This window comes from Protobothrops mucrosquamatus, unplaced genomic scaffold (assembly GCF_001527695.2).
Source record: "Protobothrops mucrosquamatus isolate PMUCROS unplaced genomic scaffold, P.Mucros_1.0 scaffold4101, whole genome shotgun sequence".
NCBI lineage: Eukaryota > Metazoa > Chordata > Lepidosauria > Squamata > Viperidae > Protobothrops > Protobothrops mucrosquamatus.
In genome coordinates, this window is record NW_015390030.1 from 165,761 (window position 1) to 182,651 (window position 16,891).

Consider the following 16,891-nt stretch of genomic DNA (forward strand, 5'->3'; position numbering starts at 1 on the left):
GAGGGAGGGGGAGAGAAAGGGAGAGGAAGGGAGGGAGGGACAGAGAGGGAGGGAGAGAGGTTCTTTATTACAATCAATGACCGATATAAAATACAGGTAGTCCTCAACTTACAACATTGCATTTCGTGACCGCTCAACGTTATGACGACACTGGGAAAAAAAGCAATTTATGACCGTTTCCCCACGCTTAAGACCGTCGCAGCTTCCCCACAGTCATGTGATTGAGCCCAAAATTTATGTCGCTAAGCTAGACATTGGTGAAGTGAGTTTCCCCTAACCCCATTTTATGACTTTTCTTACCACTGTTGTTAAGTAAATCACCGCAGCTGGTAAGTTAGTAACCCGGTCGTTAAATGAATCTGGCTTCCCCCATTGACTCTGCTGGTCAGAAGATCACAAAAGGGGACCCCGTGACTCCCAGGGACACTGCGACCATCGTTAACTATGAGTCCGTCGCCAAGGGTCCAAATTTGGATCCCGTGACCCCGGGGAGGCTGCGACGGTTGTAAAGTGTGAAAAATGGTCACGAGTCCCTTTTTTTTCAGTGCCGTCGTAACTTGGAAGGGTCATTAAATGAACTGTCGTCACTGTACGAGGACTATGAAAGGGCTCAAGATGTTGCATCTTGCCTCAAGGTGACCACACCTTTCCTTTCCCCCAACCTTTTGGGCACCGGCGACCAGTTCTGTGGAGAGAGGTTTTTCCGCGGACCGGAGGGTGCGTGGCTTTGTATACTGCCTGTATCTTGTGGCTGGGGCTTTGTTTGTGCGGACCAGTTGCTGGCATGCTGTGGCCCGGTGCTGGTCCATGGACTGGGGGTTGGGGACCTTTGATTTAGAGCAGAGGTCCCCAATCTTTTGGGAACCAGGGACCAGTTCCACGGAGAGACGTTTTCCCGTGGACCGGAGGGTGCGTGGTTTTGTGTGCTGCATGCATCCCGCGGATGGGGCTTTGCTTGTTTGTGCGGACCGGTTGCTGGCATGCCGCAGCCCATTACCGGTCCACCGACCAGGGGTTGGGGACCCCTGCTTTAGTTTTCTAGGGAGCTGAAAGGGTTGAAGTGGACAGACGTCAGGCATGGAAGACCAAGTTTCCCAATGAAGGTTCAGTTTCAGCAGCTTCATTGCTAAAGGCCCGTGCGCAGGAATCTTCTCGACCGAAGGTCAGCATCTGCTTAGTTAGATAAAGGTCAATGGTGCCCAACGGGGGGGATTGGGCTTGGTTCCTTTATGGCTACGTAGCAATTCTAGGCTGATTCCTCCTTTAACTCCGCCCTTGGGTTCTGCCAGTCCTTCTCCCACAATAGACCACGATGGGCTGACTGCAGGAGACGACCCTCGTCCTGCAGCAACAGAGGCTGGACACTCACTTGGTCAGAGTCCAGGAGACAGTAGTTGACCCGCAGTTGAACGAGCTGAGCGAGAAGATCCAAGACTTGTCGCTGCAGTTGCACCGACGTGGTGGTGGTGTACTGCTTGAGCGCTTTGATGACAAGCGGTTCAAAGAGACGGATGTGGTTGTGGATGATATTCTGAGGGAGAAAGAGAAGGGCGGCACCCCAGCAGGACGCCAGGCGGGAAGAAATGCGTGAAAACATAGCGTCCCATCTTTGGAAACCCTCCCCAAATGACTCCACACCGTTAAGAACAGCTGAAGGGCAAGATCTCATGCAGGGGTCCCCAACCTGTGGGCAGTGGCCTCTTGGCCACCGGGCTGCATGAGTAGCCGTCTAGTGCTCGTGCAAGTGTGCGCACGCTCACCATCCCTCACACAAGTGTCATGCAGGGGCTAATGTCGCCACGTCACGCAGGTCCTAGCATCGCCCCGAGCACTGCCCAGGTGCACTGCTGTTGGCCTGCTTGCAGCACGCGCACGCAGTCATGTTCACGTGTGCGCATGCACGCATAAAGGCAACTGCCCCTAGCCTTTCCCACCGGGCCGCCAACTCAGAAAGATTGGCGACTCTTGATCTAATGGACTCAGGGGAAGCTCTTGCAGGGAACTCCCTATCTTTAAAGGAGCCTTGTTCTTTTTTAAACCTCTTACACAAGTAGTCCAGGAGACAAGGATTTCCTGCAAGGTGTTGTAGTTTTGCCAAGGGATTCCAGAGGGCAGATACTTTGAGGGAACCCTTTGAGGTGGGGGACACCCAGAGGGGATACAGAAATTCTACCCTCAGTTGCACGGACAATATTGAGCGGTGAGATTCACCGTAATTTATTTCAGGACTCAAGGCAAACCTGGCAGCTTTCAGGCTTTTGGACTTCAACTCCCAGAATTCCACAGCTGGCAGAGCTGGGAGTTGAAGTCCACAATGTCTTAAAGTTGCCAAGTTCAGAGAGCCCTGGTCTACGGGTGAAGAAAAATACCCTGCCCCAGATAAATAGTCAACGTGTTTCTCTTACAGCAGTGGTTCTCAACCTTTTTAATGCCGCGACCCCAACCGGTCGTAAGTCAAGGACTACCCAACCGGTCGTAAGTCGAGGACTACCCAACCGGTCGTAAGTCAAGGACTTTCCCTGCCCAGGAGCGCCGCGCATGCGTGGTTCCGCCCCCTGCGCCGGCCGAGGCGTAGCTGGCAAGCGGCAGAGACGGAGCAGGCCGACCACCAGCTGGCCCAGCTCAAGGGAGGTAAGGCACCCGCCGGAAAAGGGGGAAAAAATGGCGGACAGCCTTGCTTGGCGACCCCCATGAAATGGTCGATCGACCCCAAATGGGGTCGCGACCCATAGGTCGAGAACCGCTGTCTTACAGTATTTTTTTTTTCCGAAATGTGCTTTGTGTTGTACCTTGTCAGCCCGGTGCTTGGCCATATTTGTGGTGCCAGTTTTCAGTTGCGTGGAAACCTTTTGCAGTATGTCAAACCAGCTATAAAATCAAATATTAACACAGGGTTAGGATTTAAGAGTCAACGCTTCACACAACCAAAAAAAACCATTTTTAACTGAAACTGAGCTAACACAGCTTCTGGCAGGCGTTGAGACAAGGTTGTTCCTTCAACAATGACACAATTGGGGATTGCGCCTGGTTTTATTTGTTTTTATTTATACTTCTTAACCATCCATCTCCCTTGGATTTATCCCTGCAAAAAGCATCACAATGACTATGTTAATAACCACTGCCATTTTTTTCCATTTTATTTTATTTAGTGTGCTACCCACGAATCTTGCAGCCTTAGAAACAGATTAAATAAATAAATGCAACCGGTTCTGCGTTGCAAACTTGAGATGTGCTTTTAAAATGAACGTAAAAGTAAAGTAGCCTTTGTATACCACCTTTCCCCAAAGCCTCTAGGTCAGTGGTTCTCAACCTGTGGGTCGGGACCCCATTTGGGGTCGATTGACCATTTCATGGGGGTCGCCAAGCAAGGCTGTCCGCCATTTTTTTTGTCCGCCATTTTTTTTCCCTTTTCCGGCGGGTGCCTTACCTCCCTTGGGCTGGGCCAGCTGGTGGTCGGCCTGCTCTGTCTCTGCCGCTTGCCACTACGCCTTGGCCGGCGCAGGGGGCGGAACCACGCATGCGCAGCACTCCCGGGCAGGGAAAGTCCTCGACTTACGACCGGTTGGGTAGTCCTCTACTTACGACCGGTTTAGTCCTCGACTTACGACCGGTTTAGTCCTCGACTTACGACCGGCTGGGGTCGCGGCATTAAAAAGGTTGAGAACCACTGCTCTAGATAGCTTAAATCTCTTTGCCTAAAAACATCCATAAAACCTATAGGATCCCAATTATCTTAAAAGTCTAGCGCGGTGAACATATTTTTTTTCCCCAATTTTAATTTTTGGTTCCCTCCCAAAAAAGGGGCTCCTTTTATTTTCAAAATAGAGAATAATTTGGCAACTGCTTTTTGCATATGTTAAAGTTTAACTGGCTCAGATTCTAACAAAGAAGATTTTTTTTTTTTTTTGGCCAATAACTAACCAGCAATTCTGACTGCCGGGCCGGGCTACGCAAAGCCTAATAAAGCAAGAGCGATTTGTCGTTAGTTCCGACCGATTGCTAATTAAGACTTTTCAGATGTCCAACCTGTTCACAGTAAATCTGCAAAGCGAGGGTCTCCGTCCAAGCTTGGCAACTTTGAGATGCGCGGACTTCAACTGTCTGGGGGGATTCTGGGAGTTGAAGTCCACGCGCCCTCTGGGAGTTGAAGTCCACGCGCCTTAAAAGTTGCCAAGCTTGGACACCCCCCCCCCCTACTTATTAAAGCATGCAAGACTAAGCCGTGTATTTCTCCTGGCATTTAGTTCAATAATTCTACACACAATGCCAAACGGGTGACCGGTTTGGAAGGAGAAAGTGACTCTCACCCCGAGGTGTCCCGTTCCTGCTCGGCCTGCATCATATTCCGCAAACTGGCATCGGCGAGGGCCTGGGTGAACTGGGTGTAGGGAGCCATGAAGCAGCAGTGGTAAAGGCCCGGCCTTAAGTTGGAGGAGCCCAAGTGCTGGCATTTGCCTTGAGCTCGGCAAGAGTTGGAAGACCAGCTGTCAAACTGAGAGGCCAGGTTGGTGCCAAACAAGGTCTTCAGTAACTGGGGAAGGCGGGAAAGAAGCAGTACGGAAAATCACAGTGATGCTCAACCAAAAAGAGAAGGAAAGAGAGGGAGGAGGAGGAGGAGGAGGAGGAGGAGGAGGAGGAGGAGGAAGTCCTTAAGCTCTGCCATTAGGAGAGATGGATGGGACCAGAGCCCGCACCACCTGGAGATCTTGGAAGGGGAGACTCTGCACCCTCTTTTTGTCCTTGCCCTCTTCCATCCAGCTGACTCTCTGCTTTATTTATTGGATTTCTGAATGGCCCAGAGCCCGCAATGTGACTATGTTGCTCCAGAACGAACGATAACACACAGAGTTCAAGAATGTCTCCTTAGGAAATTTTAAGGCAGCTGGGAGGATCTTATCACAGCCATACCAGAAGCAGTTAGAGGCTTAGCTTCCTTAGATAGCGAATGAAAACATCTATCCCATTGCAATTCTATGGCTCCATATTATGGGATTTTATTATGGTTTTATCTTAATGTAATATATTATCTCCTATACTCACTCTCTCTCTCTCTCTCCTATCCATCTCTCTGTCTCTCTCTCGTCATCTCTCTCATCCATCCATCTCTATCTCTCTCCTATCATCCATCTCTCTCTCATCATCATCTCTATCTATCATCCATCCATCTCTGTATCTCTCTATCTCCTATCATCTCTCTCTCTCTCTCATCCATCCATCTCTCTCTCCTATCATCTCTCTCATCCATCCATCTCTCATCATCTCTATCTCCTATCATCCACCCATCTCTCTCTCTCTTCTCTCATCTCTCTCTCATCTATCCATCTCTCTCTCATCCATCTCTCTCATCATCATCTCTATCTATCTCCTATCATCCATCCATCTCTGTATCTCTCTCCTATCATATCTCTCATCCATCCATCTCTATCATCCATCCATCTCTTTCTCTCATCATCATCTCTATCTCCTATCATCCATCTCTCTTTCTCTCCTATCATCCATCCATCTCTCTCATCATCTCTATCTATCTCCTATCATCCATCCATCTCTGTATCTCTCTCTATCATATCTCTCATCCATCCATCTCTATCATCCATCCATCTTTCTCTCATCATCATCTCTATCTCCTATCATCCATCTCTTTCTCTCCTATCATCCATCCATCTCTCTAGCATCATCATCTCTATCTATCTCCTATCATCCATCCATCTCTGTATCTCTCTCTCCTATCATATCTCTCATCCATCCATCTCTATCATCCATCCATCTCTTTCTCTCATCATCATCTCTCTCTATCTCCTATCATCCATCTCTCTTTCTCTCCTATCATCCATCCATCTCTCTGTCTCTCTCTATCTCCTATTATCTCTCCCCCCCCCAATTTTGAAGTGAGGTTTCAGTCAGACAGTTGTGTCAAATTTGGGTTCGAATCTACACTGGGAGGGACTAAAGTAATATGATGCAGCTGACTTAAGGAAGAACTCTTCTCCGAGAAAGACGCAAGGACAGACGTTTTAAACATTCTTTGTTACCTGCTGAACGCACACCGTCGCCATGACCGGCTCTTTGTTGAAACAGGATTTCAGGTAACACAGAATTTCTTCCACATACTAAAAACAGAAAGGCAGAATTAGGGGTTGCCCAAACAGCACTGAGCATGGCTGCAGTAGAAAACGAATTATAAAGAATATGAAGTTCCGTGAAGAAATTACGACTCTATGCGTGTCCAATTGTCAGAATGAGCTCATTTCTTGCCGCTCTGAAACTAAATCCACCACGGGACCTGTTTCAACCAGAGTTTCAGGGGCCACGGGGAGCCTGGATGCTGCGTGGAGGGTCCCGGGGTGCCTGCTGGGGGCGCAGAGGTTTTGAAGGCTGTGCAGATTGTGCAGAAGGCAAATGTGTTTGGCGTTTTTAGGCCCCATGACATGCTTCATCCTAATGCTGAGCTCTTAATTCCTATCACTCAATCACAATAGTGTTGATAAGCATCAGTTCTTTTTAGATTTTCATATATTCATTGTTTTTATAAATAATTCAAGGTGGTGAACCTAGTTGTTAAACACTCCTTCCTATTTTCCCCGCAACAAGCCTGTGAGCTGAGTTCAAAGCTCTAAACCAGGAGGTAGGCAACCTTGGCTCTTTTATGACTGGTGGACTTCAACTCCCAGAATTCCTGAGCCAGCCACACTGAGGGGAAAGGGAGAGGGTTCCAAGCTGAGCCAGGCTGGCTCAGGAATTCTGGGAGTTGAAGTCCACCAGTCATAAAAGAGCCAAGGTTGCCTACCCCTGACCTAGAGGAACATATGAAAGCATAATTAATGTTAATTAATGTAGACTTTATTAGTTTAGAGCAGGGGTAGGCAACCTTGGCTCTTTTATGACTGGTGGACTTCAACTCCCAGAATTCCTGAGCCAGCCATGCTGAGGGGAAGGGGAGAGGTTTCCAAGCTGAGTCAGGCTGGCTCAGGAATTCTGGGAGTTGAAGTCCACCAGTCATAAAAGAGCCAAGGTTGCCTACCCCTGCTCTACACTAATAAAGTCTACATTAAATAACATTAATTATGCTTTCATATGTTCCTCTAACTCAGGGGTCTTCAAACTTGGCTCTTTTATGACTTGTGGACTTCAGCTCCCAGAATTCCTCAGCCAGGCACGCTGGCTGAGGAATTCTGGGAGTTGAAGTCCACAAGTCAAGCCAAGTTTGAAGACCCCTGGTCTACACAAAGTGACAGGAGCATGTTAGGGCAGAAAACTCCAGCTGAGCAGAGATGCTAGGATAGCACGCAACACGGCCAAGTTTGAAGACCCCTGTCTTAAAACATCCTGGCAGACAAATTCTGGGAGTTGAAGTCCCCAAGTCACAAAAGGGCCCAGTTTGACGGCCCCTGTCTTAAAGCGTTCTGGCTGAGGAATTCTGGGAGTTGAAGTCCACAAGTCACAAAAGGGCCAAGTTTGAAGACCCCCTGCTCCAACTGAACTGGCTGAGAGACATTTAAAAACACTGTTAAGACAGCATGAACCCACCTTTCCAATGTCTTGTAGAGTTGCCAGTTCTAAGATCTGAGAGAGAACGTCCAACGCTGATCTCAGGAAGGCACCAAACTTTTCATTGACGTTTTGGAGATCGAGTGTGACCTTACCAAATAAAGGAAAAGAAAGAAAGACATAGAATTCTTTTATTGGCCAAATGTGATTGGACACACAAGCAATTTGTCTCCAGTGCAGAAGCTCTTAGCCAGCCAGCCAGCTCAGGAATTCTGGGAGTTGGAAGTCCACAAGTCACAAAGGGGACTGTAGTTTCCCCACCTCTGCCTTAGAACCTGAGTCTTACATATTCAAATGGCTGGCTCAGGAATTCTGGGAGTTGAAGTCCACAAGTCATAAAACGGCCATGGTTCCCCACCCCTGCTGGCTCAGGAATTCTGGGAATTGAAGTCTACAGGTCATAAAGGGGCCGTAGTTCCAGTGGTGGGATTCAAATATGTGAACAACATCTGTATGTGGATGCTGCTTCTGGAAGTCCATTCTGGACCTGGGCAACAAAAAATTAGCTACTGGTTCTGCCGAACTGGTGCTAACTGGCTGAATCCCACCACTGCATAGCTCCCCACCTCTGCCTTAGAACCTGGGTCCTACATATTAAAATGGCGGGCTCAGGAATTCTGGAAGTCCACAAGCCGTAAAAGGGGCCCTAGTTCCCCACCTCTGCCTTAGAACCTGGGTCCTACATATTAAAATGGCGGGCTCAGGAATTCTGGGAGTTGAAGTCCACAAGCCATAAAAGGGGCCCTAGTTCCCCACCTCTGCCTTAGAACCTTATATATTAAAATAAAGCTTCCCCCCAAAAAAGCAATAGCAGAAATCACATGAAGTGACCCTGTAGACAAGCACAGAGGTTTTCTCCTCCTCTCTCCAAACTTGGAAAAATCTCTGGGTGACGGAGAGGCCCAACGGCGAGTGACATAATTTAACAACACAATCTTAGCTAATCAGGCATGTTTCTCACAGCTGCCCCCCCCCCAAAAAGACTCCTTAATTTCTATCCAAAACTTCAGAAAAGGCAGATTGCAAGTCAAACCAAAGCAGGGCCGAGAGTCGGCTCCAGATTTTACAAAACACAAAGAATCAGAGCTGCGAAGTCAACGCCCGGTACTTCCTCGTCAAGGAATTCGTAACATGCGAATGGAAATGCCCTGGGATACAAGTACCTTGTAGTTGGCGTAGGTGGCCTTCAGAACGTCGTAGAGCTTGAGATACGACGGGAGATGATAGAAATTACCCAACGTGGAGGACGATTTACTTGGAGGAGCTGAGCTGGAAATGTCACTCTGCCTGGGAGCTGATAAAAGTCAAGCAAGGAGAAAAGAGAAATTCCTGAATAACGTTAACGCTCTTGAGCGCTTCTCTATACCTCTGTGGATTTAACGCGTGTGAAGTCAGCTGGAGGCGAACTGCGGCAAGACGGACACTGCGAGCTAAACTTTCCCCCTCTCCTTCTGTTCAAGTTAGAGCCCAAACTTGGTAGCTAACTTGAAGAGCACGGAGCTTCCAGGGGGGCCATGCTTGGAACTGCTTGGCTACGTGTGACAGATTTTTGTTGTTGTTGTTAGTTGTGAAGTCGTGTCCGACCCATGGCGACCCCATGGACCACGTTCCTCCAGGCCTTCCTGTCCTCTACCATCTTCTGGAGTCCATTGAAGCTCACGCCTCCTGCTTCAGGGACTCCATCCAGCCACCTCCTTCTCTGTCGTCCCCTTCTTCTATTGCCCTCCGTCTTTCCCAGCATTAGGCTCTTCTCCAGGGAGTCCTTCCTTCTCATTAGGTGGCCAAAGTACTTGAGTTTCATTGTGACAGATTGTTGTTGTTGTTGTTAGTTGCAAAGTCGTGTCCGACCCATCGCGATCCCATGGACAACGTTCCTCCAGGCCTTCCTGTCCTCTACCATCTTCTGGAGCCCATTGAAGCTCACGCCTCCTGCTTCAGTGACTCCATCCAGCCACCTCATTCTCTGTCGTCCCCTTCTTCTCTTGCCCTCAATCTTTCCCAGCATTAGGCTCTTCTCCAGTGAGTCCTTCCTTCTCATTAGGTGGCCAAAGTATTTGAGTTTCATTGTGACAGATTGTCACAATCGGGAGGAGATTGACAAGGATGAGAGAGGGGGAAAGTGTGGAATTGGAGTGCAAAAAAGAGAAGGCGGGACAACCAAGGCAATTACAGTTAATCTGGAAGGATGGCCCTATCACACGGGCAATGAGTAAGCAGTTAGACACAGCAAGGTGTATAAAAAAGAATCTCCCCACCCCATGAGCTTCACTCTGAGGACGCTGGCAGGGGACCAGCAAAAGCTAAGTTGTTTCTTTTAACATTGTAAATAGTTGTTTTTATTGTTTTTAAATATCTTTTTAGCAATAAACTGGTTTATACCTCTCCAGGAGATCGAAGGTTGTGTTATTGAACAAATATGCCCACTGCCAACATCGTCAGGGTACATTCAAGTCGATGGGAAAGTTCTTTTTTTTTCCCCCCATCAACTTGAATGTACCCTGACGATGTTGGCAGTGGCCAACGAAAGCATGGTGTTTTATTGGATTAAAACTTTTATAGTTTTGCAAAATTTCCTGGTGTTCGTGCTTTTTAGCTTCTTGAATATGGATATACCCAGGAATCATCAGTTTGTTTTTAATATTATTATTGATATATATATATATATATGTTTTCTNACGAAGTCACATTCGTCATCTTCAGGCTGGTGTCTTCAGCTTCGTGCTTCTAAGAGTAGAAGCACGAAGCTGAAGACACCAGCCTGAAGATGACGAATGTGACTTCGTCGAAACGTCGCCAAGGTACTTTTAATTCTACGCGGGAGAAAACCCGAATAACTAAAGACCTACATATATATATATGTATATATATGTTTTCATAGATTTTCACATGTACAGGTATGCAGGTCTTGGCGTATTCGGGTCTTTTCCCGTGTAAGATTGAGAGTATCTTGGCGACGTTTCGATGACTAATGGGCACATAGCCAGCACCTCAACTACTCAGGATGTTAAAAAACAGCTGAACAATCTGCAAACAATAGCTCCCACACAGCCCACCAATCCACCTACAGCAACTAAGCCAGCACTCCCCCCACCCCCACCAATATTTATAGAGAGACGGCAGCTCCAATCACACTTTGCTTGCACAAGCACGAAGCCGAAGATCCCAGCCTGAAGATGACGAGTGGGACCTCGTCGAAACGTCACCAAGATACTCTCAATCTTACACGGGAAAAGACCCGAATACGCCAAGACCTGCATACACACACACACATATATATTTAAAAAAATCATTTAGACTTTATCACATCATTCTCCAAACCTGGGCTGTTTTCACTCGTCTTTTTAGGGCTTATGGCTACCGTGGCTTGTTCTGCAACATCTTTCTCTTTCCCTTTGCGACGGATTGGACTCAGCGAAGGTGGGTTGGTTAGAGACGGTAACGTGGCCTGGAGGAAAATAAAAATAAATTCATTAAAAAATCATCCTCACTGCCTTCTAGACAATCAGCCATTCCCTTCGGGCGGGGCGAAGTTTGGAAGTGGTGGGCGCCCCATCATTGGAGCTTTTTAAGAATAGATTGGACAATCATTTCTCTGAAGGTGTCTAGGGCTTCCTGCCTAAGCGGGGGGGGGGGGTTTAGACTAGAAGATCTCCACGCTCCCTTCCAACTGTGTTATTCGGTTACTCTGCCAACGTACCCTAAATCAGGGGTCCCCAACCCCCGGTCCGTGGACCAGCACCGGGCCGTGGCATGCCAGGAACCATTCCACGCAAAGAAGCAAAGCCCCATCTGCGGAATGCAGGCAGTACACGAAACCACGCCTCCTCCGGTCCACGGAAAATCCTCGTGCCAGGGCAGCATCACTGCGGGCTGCAGCGTGAGCCTCGTGCTGGTGGTAGCATCACCGCGAGCCTGGCAGCAGCACAAGCCTCACGCAGATACTGAGAGCCTCGCGCGCATGCTCGCAACCCCGTTGGCATGGAGCGCATGCTGGCAGCCTGTTTGTACGCACGTGCGGGCGTGTGGCCATTCACATTTCCGCATGCGCAGGTAAGGCGCCTGCCCCTCCCTCTCCCACCGGGCTGCCAATCCCAAAAGGTTGGAGACCCCTGTATATAATTCACAGAAGCGGTCAGGTGAAAGAGCGATGCTTCTGGTGTTAACGGCCAAACTCGGCATAATTTGAGTGGATGAATTTCCAATGCTGGGAATGAGCAGGGGACTCCCAAAACGGTCGCTAAACGAACCGTTGTAAAGTCGAGGATGACCTGAAACAAAGTCTTAGGCTCCCCCTTCCCTGAAAACAAGCCAGCAACCTCCGGGCAACAAGCGTACCTTTAGTGTCGGGCCGGGAACGGCATCGTCCAGGATGTGGGAGCAAATGTTGATGACCTTCAGCAAATGGGAAAAGAGGTGGTCCACCATCAGGGCCAGCGTCTGGTCAGCCAGGGCCGCCCACGAGTCCTCCTGCTTAGCGGGCGCAACGCTCGCTTCGTCCTCACTGTGCGTCCAGGGGTTTTGCAGAGATTTGGAGGCGCTGGCTGAGAGCACGACAAGCATTGAAAAAAATTGAAAGATGGCTAAATTGTTTTGATTAAAGGAAGGAATAGGGATGTCACGGTTCGGGCAGATGATACTCTTCAAAGAACTTCAAGGCATTGTTTACCTTAAAGAATCTTTATTCGAGTAGCATAATATCGGCACTACATAATCAAAGCCAAAAACTGAATTCCCCTCCCCTAAACACATAGTATCAAAGCACAATTCCCTCCTCCAATTAATAGTCATAAATCACATTCTCCAATTAGTTTGAAATGCAGATCTTCCCTCCAGTTTCATAACCCGCCATTTCTTATCATCTCTTATTTCAAACAACCTTGAAGAACACTCTCCTGTGATGTTGTTATGTCTAACTAATCCCCATACACATTCTTCCCCCTCCCCCCCAGCATCATCTAATTCTAACTCTAAAAGTAACATATAGATTAAAGAGAAAATGGCTGCATCTTCATATATTGTCAAAGCAAGAACATCCGATGTTAGCAGGGTTGAAAAGAAGTACTTTCGTTTCTACGTGGAGAGTGGATTTTTGTCCTTGAGGTGGGGAAAAAAATGAAAACTTTGATTTTGGGTTTGGATTAGATTGATTTGTTGTTATAGAAATGACTAGTTTATGATCGGAGAAGATGTTATTGGTAGATGTCATAAGACAGATAAGCAGTATAGTGTTTTTATAAGGCATGAAATATGAAAACATCGGGATGGGGTGTCTAAATGGAAAACCTGGATATTTAGATGATCAGCATTGAGAAAATTATGTCTGATAAGAATTGTTGGAATATCAAAGGGAAATTAAGCCTAAATAAGAACTAAGAAAGTTGGGTATATGTATAATGATGATATTTATCAGAACAACACGAGTTGATAAGAAAAAGTGTCATACCCGGACGCTATTATTATTTGTACCAACATGAAAAAAAATGTTTATATTTAACCATTTATGCATTGAAAATATTAAGAATGGTATTTGTTTAAGGTTGAAGAAAGAGAATACTATTGGGAGAAGGGACAATCAAAGAAATATACTATTAATTAATATATTAATTATGGACTTACAAAAATTAATTATTATTGACTGTTAATTAACTACTATTGATTGTTTCCCCCCCAAAATATATGAACCAAGAAAACACGCTGTACACCAGGTACTAAGGATTGTTATTGTAAAAAAAAACAACCAATAAAACATTTCTTTAAAAAAAAGAAAAAAAGAAATGGCTAGTTTATAGCAGCATGGAAAAGTAAAAAGTCCAGGCTGGATGCTAATGCCTTGAAGTCGGAAGTCAATGCCTGTTCTTTTCTTTTTCCGTTCCCTACCGTGTCCTACTATTTGCTTCTGTATTTTATTCTATAAACTAACAAAATGTTATAAACTGCAAAAAAAAACCAGAAAGAAAAGGAAAAGAAAAAAAACCATTGATATTAAAAAGCATTTACAAATCGAAATAACTCATGTAGGTAGTCCTCGGATAACGGCCACGACCGAGCCACAGGTCGGAAAGTTGCCGTGGCTGCCCGCCCCTGTCCTAGGCAGGCAGCCCGTCTCCTTCGTCGTGACAGGTGGTCCTCAACCTACGACCGCAGCTGAGCCTCAACGTTAAAGTGAGTTTCTCCCCATTTTACCACCTTCCAGGCCGTTTTTTCCAGTGCCGTTGTAACTTTGATCGGTCACTAAACAAACGTTGTAAGTCAAGGACGACCTGAATCCCCCAAAAAACATATGTGGATTTGTATCGGGATGGCAACACGGTTCTTTCCTTGAGGCCGCAACCTTTTTATACACAGATAAGGCTCCCCAAGATTTAACACCTGCGAGTGAAGGTTAATTTTTCTCTTACCTGCCAGCAAGTTCCCAGCCAGGAGCAAAGCATCTTGGTGAGCAGAGAGATCCATAGGGAACGAAACGGAGGAAAGCAGAGACAGCAGCAAGCCCACCATCCCAACTGTGCTCTTCTCCTGAGGCTCCTCCACGCCTCCCAGGAGAGAAAAACTGGAATTCGAGTTTTAACATGATCAGTTTCCGCCACCGGAGGGATAAAATGCTGGCACAGAGCAAACGCCACGTAGCGGAGACGAGTCTGTTTGCCTAAAGCTTATTTGGGATGACTTAACATTCGCCCCACAAGCGGGACTATCCTGCTTGTGTGAGGTTTGGAGTTAGGCAAGACTCTGCAGGGACTTCCCCCCACCCCACCCCCCCAAAAATTGTTCTTATGGGACACACGAGGGCCTCCCACCCTCGTGGGAGAATTCATCGGGCTGGGCAAAACTCGAACTGTGGGTAAGGGATCAAAAAGAGCTGCTCATACATGCTTTGTAGATTATTGTCCTCCCATCAGCCCCAGAATTCCCCAGCCAGCGTGGGAGTTGAAGGCTGCCAAGACTGGAGACCCCTGCCCCTGGAAACCCCCTCTCCAAGAAAGGGAATGCAAATGAGCTGCAACTTACCCACAATGCCATCCCACGTTCCAGGTGCAAACCGGGAACGACGAGGACAAAACACACAACGCTTCGCAGCAGCCAAACTGAGAACCGCAAGGGAAGAAAAAAATGTTAGGGTCAGTAAAACACAGGGAAACGTGGAAGAGACGCGGTGCACGGGGCGCGGCTTTGGTAGATAAAATGGCGCAGTTAAGATGCAGGACAAGGCTAAAAAAGAAAAAAAAAAGCCCAACTGGTAAAAGCACAGGACGTCAAGAATCCAGGATCAAAACTTACTGTCAGAGACCGCGAAGGGGATGTTGTCAAGGCGTGGGACACCGCCGAGATCACTCTGGAAAGATTGTTCTCCACCATGACATCTGCTGGGCCTTGCATCAGGTTGTATCCTCTGTATGTTCTAGAGCAACATGAAAGCATGTCGTTAAAACATTTCTTCCCGAACGTTAATCGGGGCTGGTTAAGGAGGGAAAGGACATTTAACGGATGGTTACGTCCCTTCTAATGGAGGCCTTATTCTACTCAAAGAGTAGAATCAGAATAGAGCTGGAAGTAACCTTGGAGGTCATCTAGTCCAACCCCCTGCTCAGGCAGGAAACCCTATACTATTTCAGACAAATGGCTGTCCAATCTCTTCTTAAAAACTTCCAGTGTTGGAGCATTCAGAGCTTCTGGAGGCAGGTGGTTCCACTGGTTAATTGTCCTCACTGTCAGGAACTTTCTCCTTAGTTCCAGGTTGCTTCTCATCCTGCCTTCTGGTGCTTTGGAAAATAAATTGACCCCCTCCTCTTTGTGGCAGCCCCTCAAATACTGGAATAGTGCTATCAGGTCCCCCCTAACCCTTCTTTTCTCTAGACTGGCTAAACCCAAATCCTGCAATCGTTCTTTGTATGTTTTAGTCTCCAGGCCTTTCGTCGTCTTAGTTGCTCTTCTCTGCACTTTTTCCAAAGTCTCCACATCTTTTTTGTGATGCGGTGACCAAACCTGGATGCCCTATATTCCAGGTGTGGCCTTACTAAGGTTTTTATAAAGCGGTACTAATAATTCACCTGATTTTGATTCTATGCCTCTGTTTACACAACCAAGGACTATATTCGCTTTTTTGGCTACTGCCGCACACGGCTGGCTCATGTTTAACTGATCGTCCGCTGGGACTCCAAGGTCCCGTTCAGTTTGCGGCTGGAAACCTAATGTGTCAAGTTATTCAGCAATTAGAAGGATGCAAGTTAAACCCAAAGGTGCTTTTTTCACGAGTCAACTGGAGTTTCTAGTTTTTCTTTGAAGACGTTTCGCTTCTCATCCCAGAAGCTTCTTCAGCTCTGGCTGGATGGTGGAGAACGGAAGGACTTATACTCCTTGCAGAGAGCTGATCATTTGCATTCTTTTAGAGAGTCGTGGAGGCCACTTGGAGGTTTGTCTGTGTCCTCAAGGTCACCTGAGTGGTGCAAATGGGTGTGGAACACAGTCCTAAGAACCCACACACACCCATTTGCAACACTCAAGTTACCTTGAGGACACAGATAAGCCTCCAAGTGGCCTCAATGACCCTCTAAAAGAAGGCAAATGACCAGCGGTCTGCAAGGAGTATAAATCCTTCCGTTCCCCACCATCCAATCAGAGCTGAAGAAGCTTCTGGGATGAGAAGCAAAATATCTTCAAAGGAAAAACAAGAAAGTCGAGTTGACTCGTGAAAAAAGCACCTTTGGGACAACCCTGACCTGGATGACGGAGAACCTCCATAGACAAAGCAAGTTAAACTCGACGACAGATTTATCCTTCGTCAAAAGGAAGAGGCGAGTAAAATAGAAGGTCCTCCTCGCGGATTTAAAGAAATGTTACTGAACGAGGCGTTTACTCCCGGCTAAATGCAGCTCTACCTGGTGATGGTGCTCACGGCAAACTGGGAAGCTGGTGGCGTTTCGTGCATCAAGAGTTTCAGGTAGACGCTGCTCTGCTCCTTCGCCAGGGCTACGACTGGGTCAGCCTGCCCTCCATCGCAACCGTAGAAGAGTTTTGGAACCAGCCTGCGAGAAAGGAGGGAAGAAAAGCGAGAAGGCCCTTCTTAACTAAGAGAAAAAAAGAAAACCAGGGACACACTGGGCAGCTTCAAGCCTCCTTTGTGGGGCGGGGGGGGGGAAGGTCCTGGAGAAAACGGTCACATAGCAGTTTCAGCAGACCCTGCAGGACGCAGATGGCCGCATTTTCCCGTGTAGAAGACGCTATTTTTTCCTGCCAACACCCTGTTCAAAAACCAGGTGCGTCTTATACACGGAAAAATAGATAGATAGATAGATAGATAGATAGATAGATAGATAGATAGATAGATAGATAGATAGATAGATAGATA

At 47.3% G+C, this 16,891-nt stretch overlaps 1 protein-coding gene across 1 annotated transcript in view; it reads right to left on the reverse strand.

Moving 5' to 3' along the window:
• HTT (huntingtin) overlaps positions 1 to 16,605 on the reverse strand; it is a gene marked incomplete at its 5' end in the record, with an annotated part of 73,440 nt that extends 56,835 nt beyond the window's left edge. The window contains 12 exons of the mRNA XM_029286569.1: positions 1,370 to 1,531; positions 2,790 to 2,868; positions 4,308 to 4,531; positions 6,030 to 6,107; positions 7,525 to 7,635; positions 8,709 to 8,839; positions 10,864 to 10,990; positions 11,881 to 12,086; positions 13,944 to 14,095; positions 14,554 to 14,630; positions 14,824 to 14,944; positions 16,422 to 16,605. Of these exons, the coding sequence (XP_029142402.1) occupies positions 1,370 to 1,531; positions 2,790 to 2,868; positions 4,308 to 4,531; positions 6,030 to 6,107; positions 7,525 to 7,635; positions 8,709 to 8,839; positions 10,864 to 10,990; positions 11,881 to 12,086; positions 13,944 to 14,095; positions 14,554 to 14,630; positions 14,824 to 14,944; positions 16,422 to 16,605 (1,652 nt within the window). The remainder of the gene's footprint in view (positions 1 to 1,369; positions 1,532 to 2,789; positions 2,869 to 4,307; positions 4,532 to 6,029; positions 6,108 to 7,524; positions 7,636 to 8,708; positions 8,840 to 10,863; positions 10,991 to 11,880; positions 12,087 to 13,943; positions 14,096 to 14,553; positions 14,631 to 14,823; positions 14,945 to 16,421) is intronic.
• Positions 16,606 to 16,891: the final 286 nt, after the last annotated feature.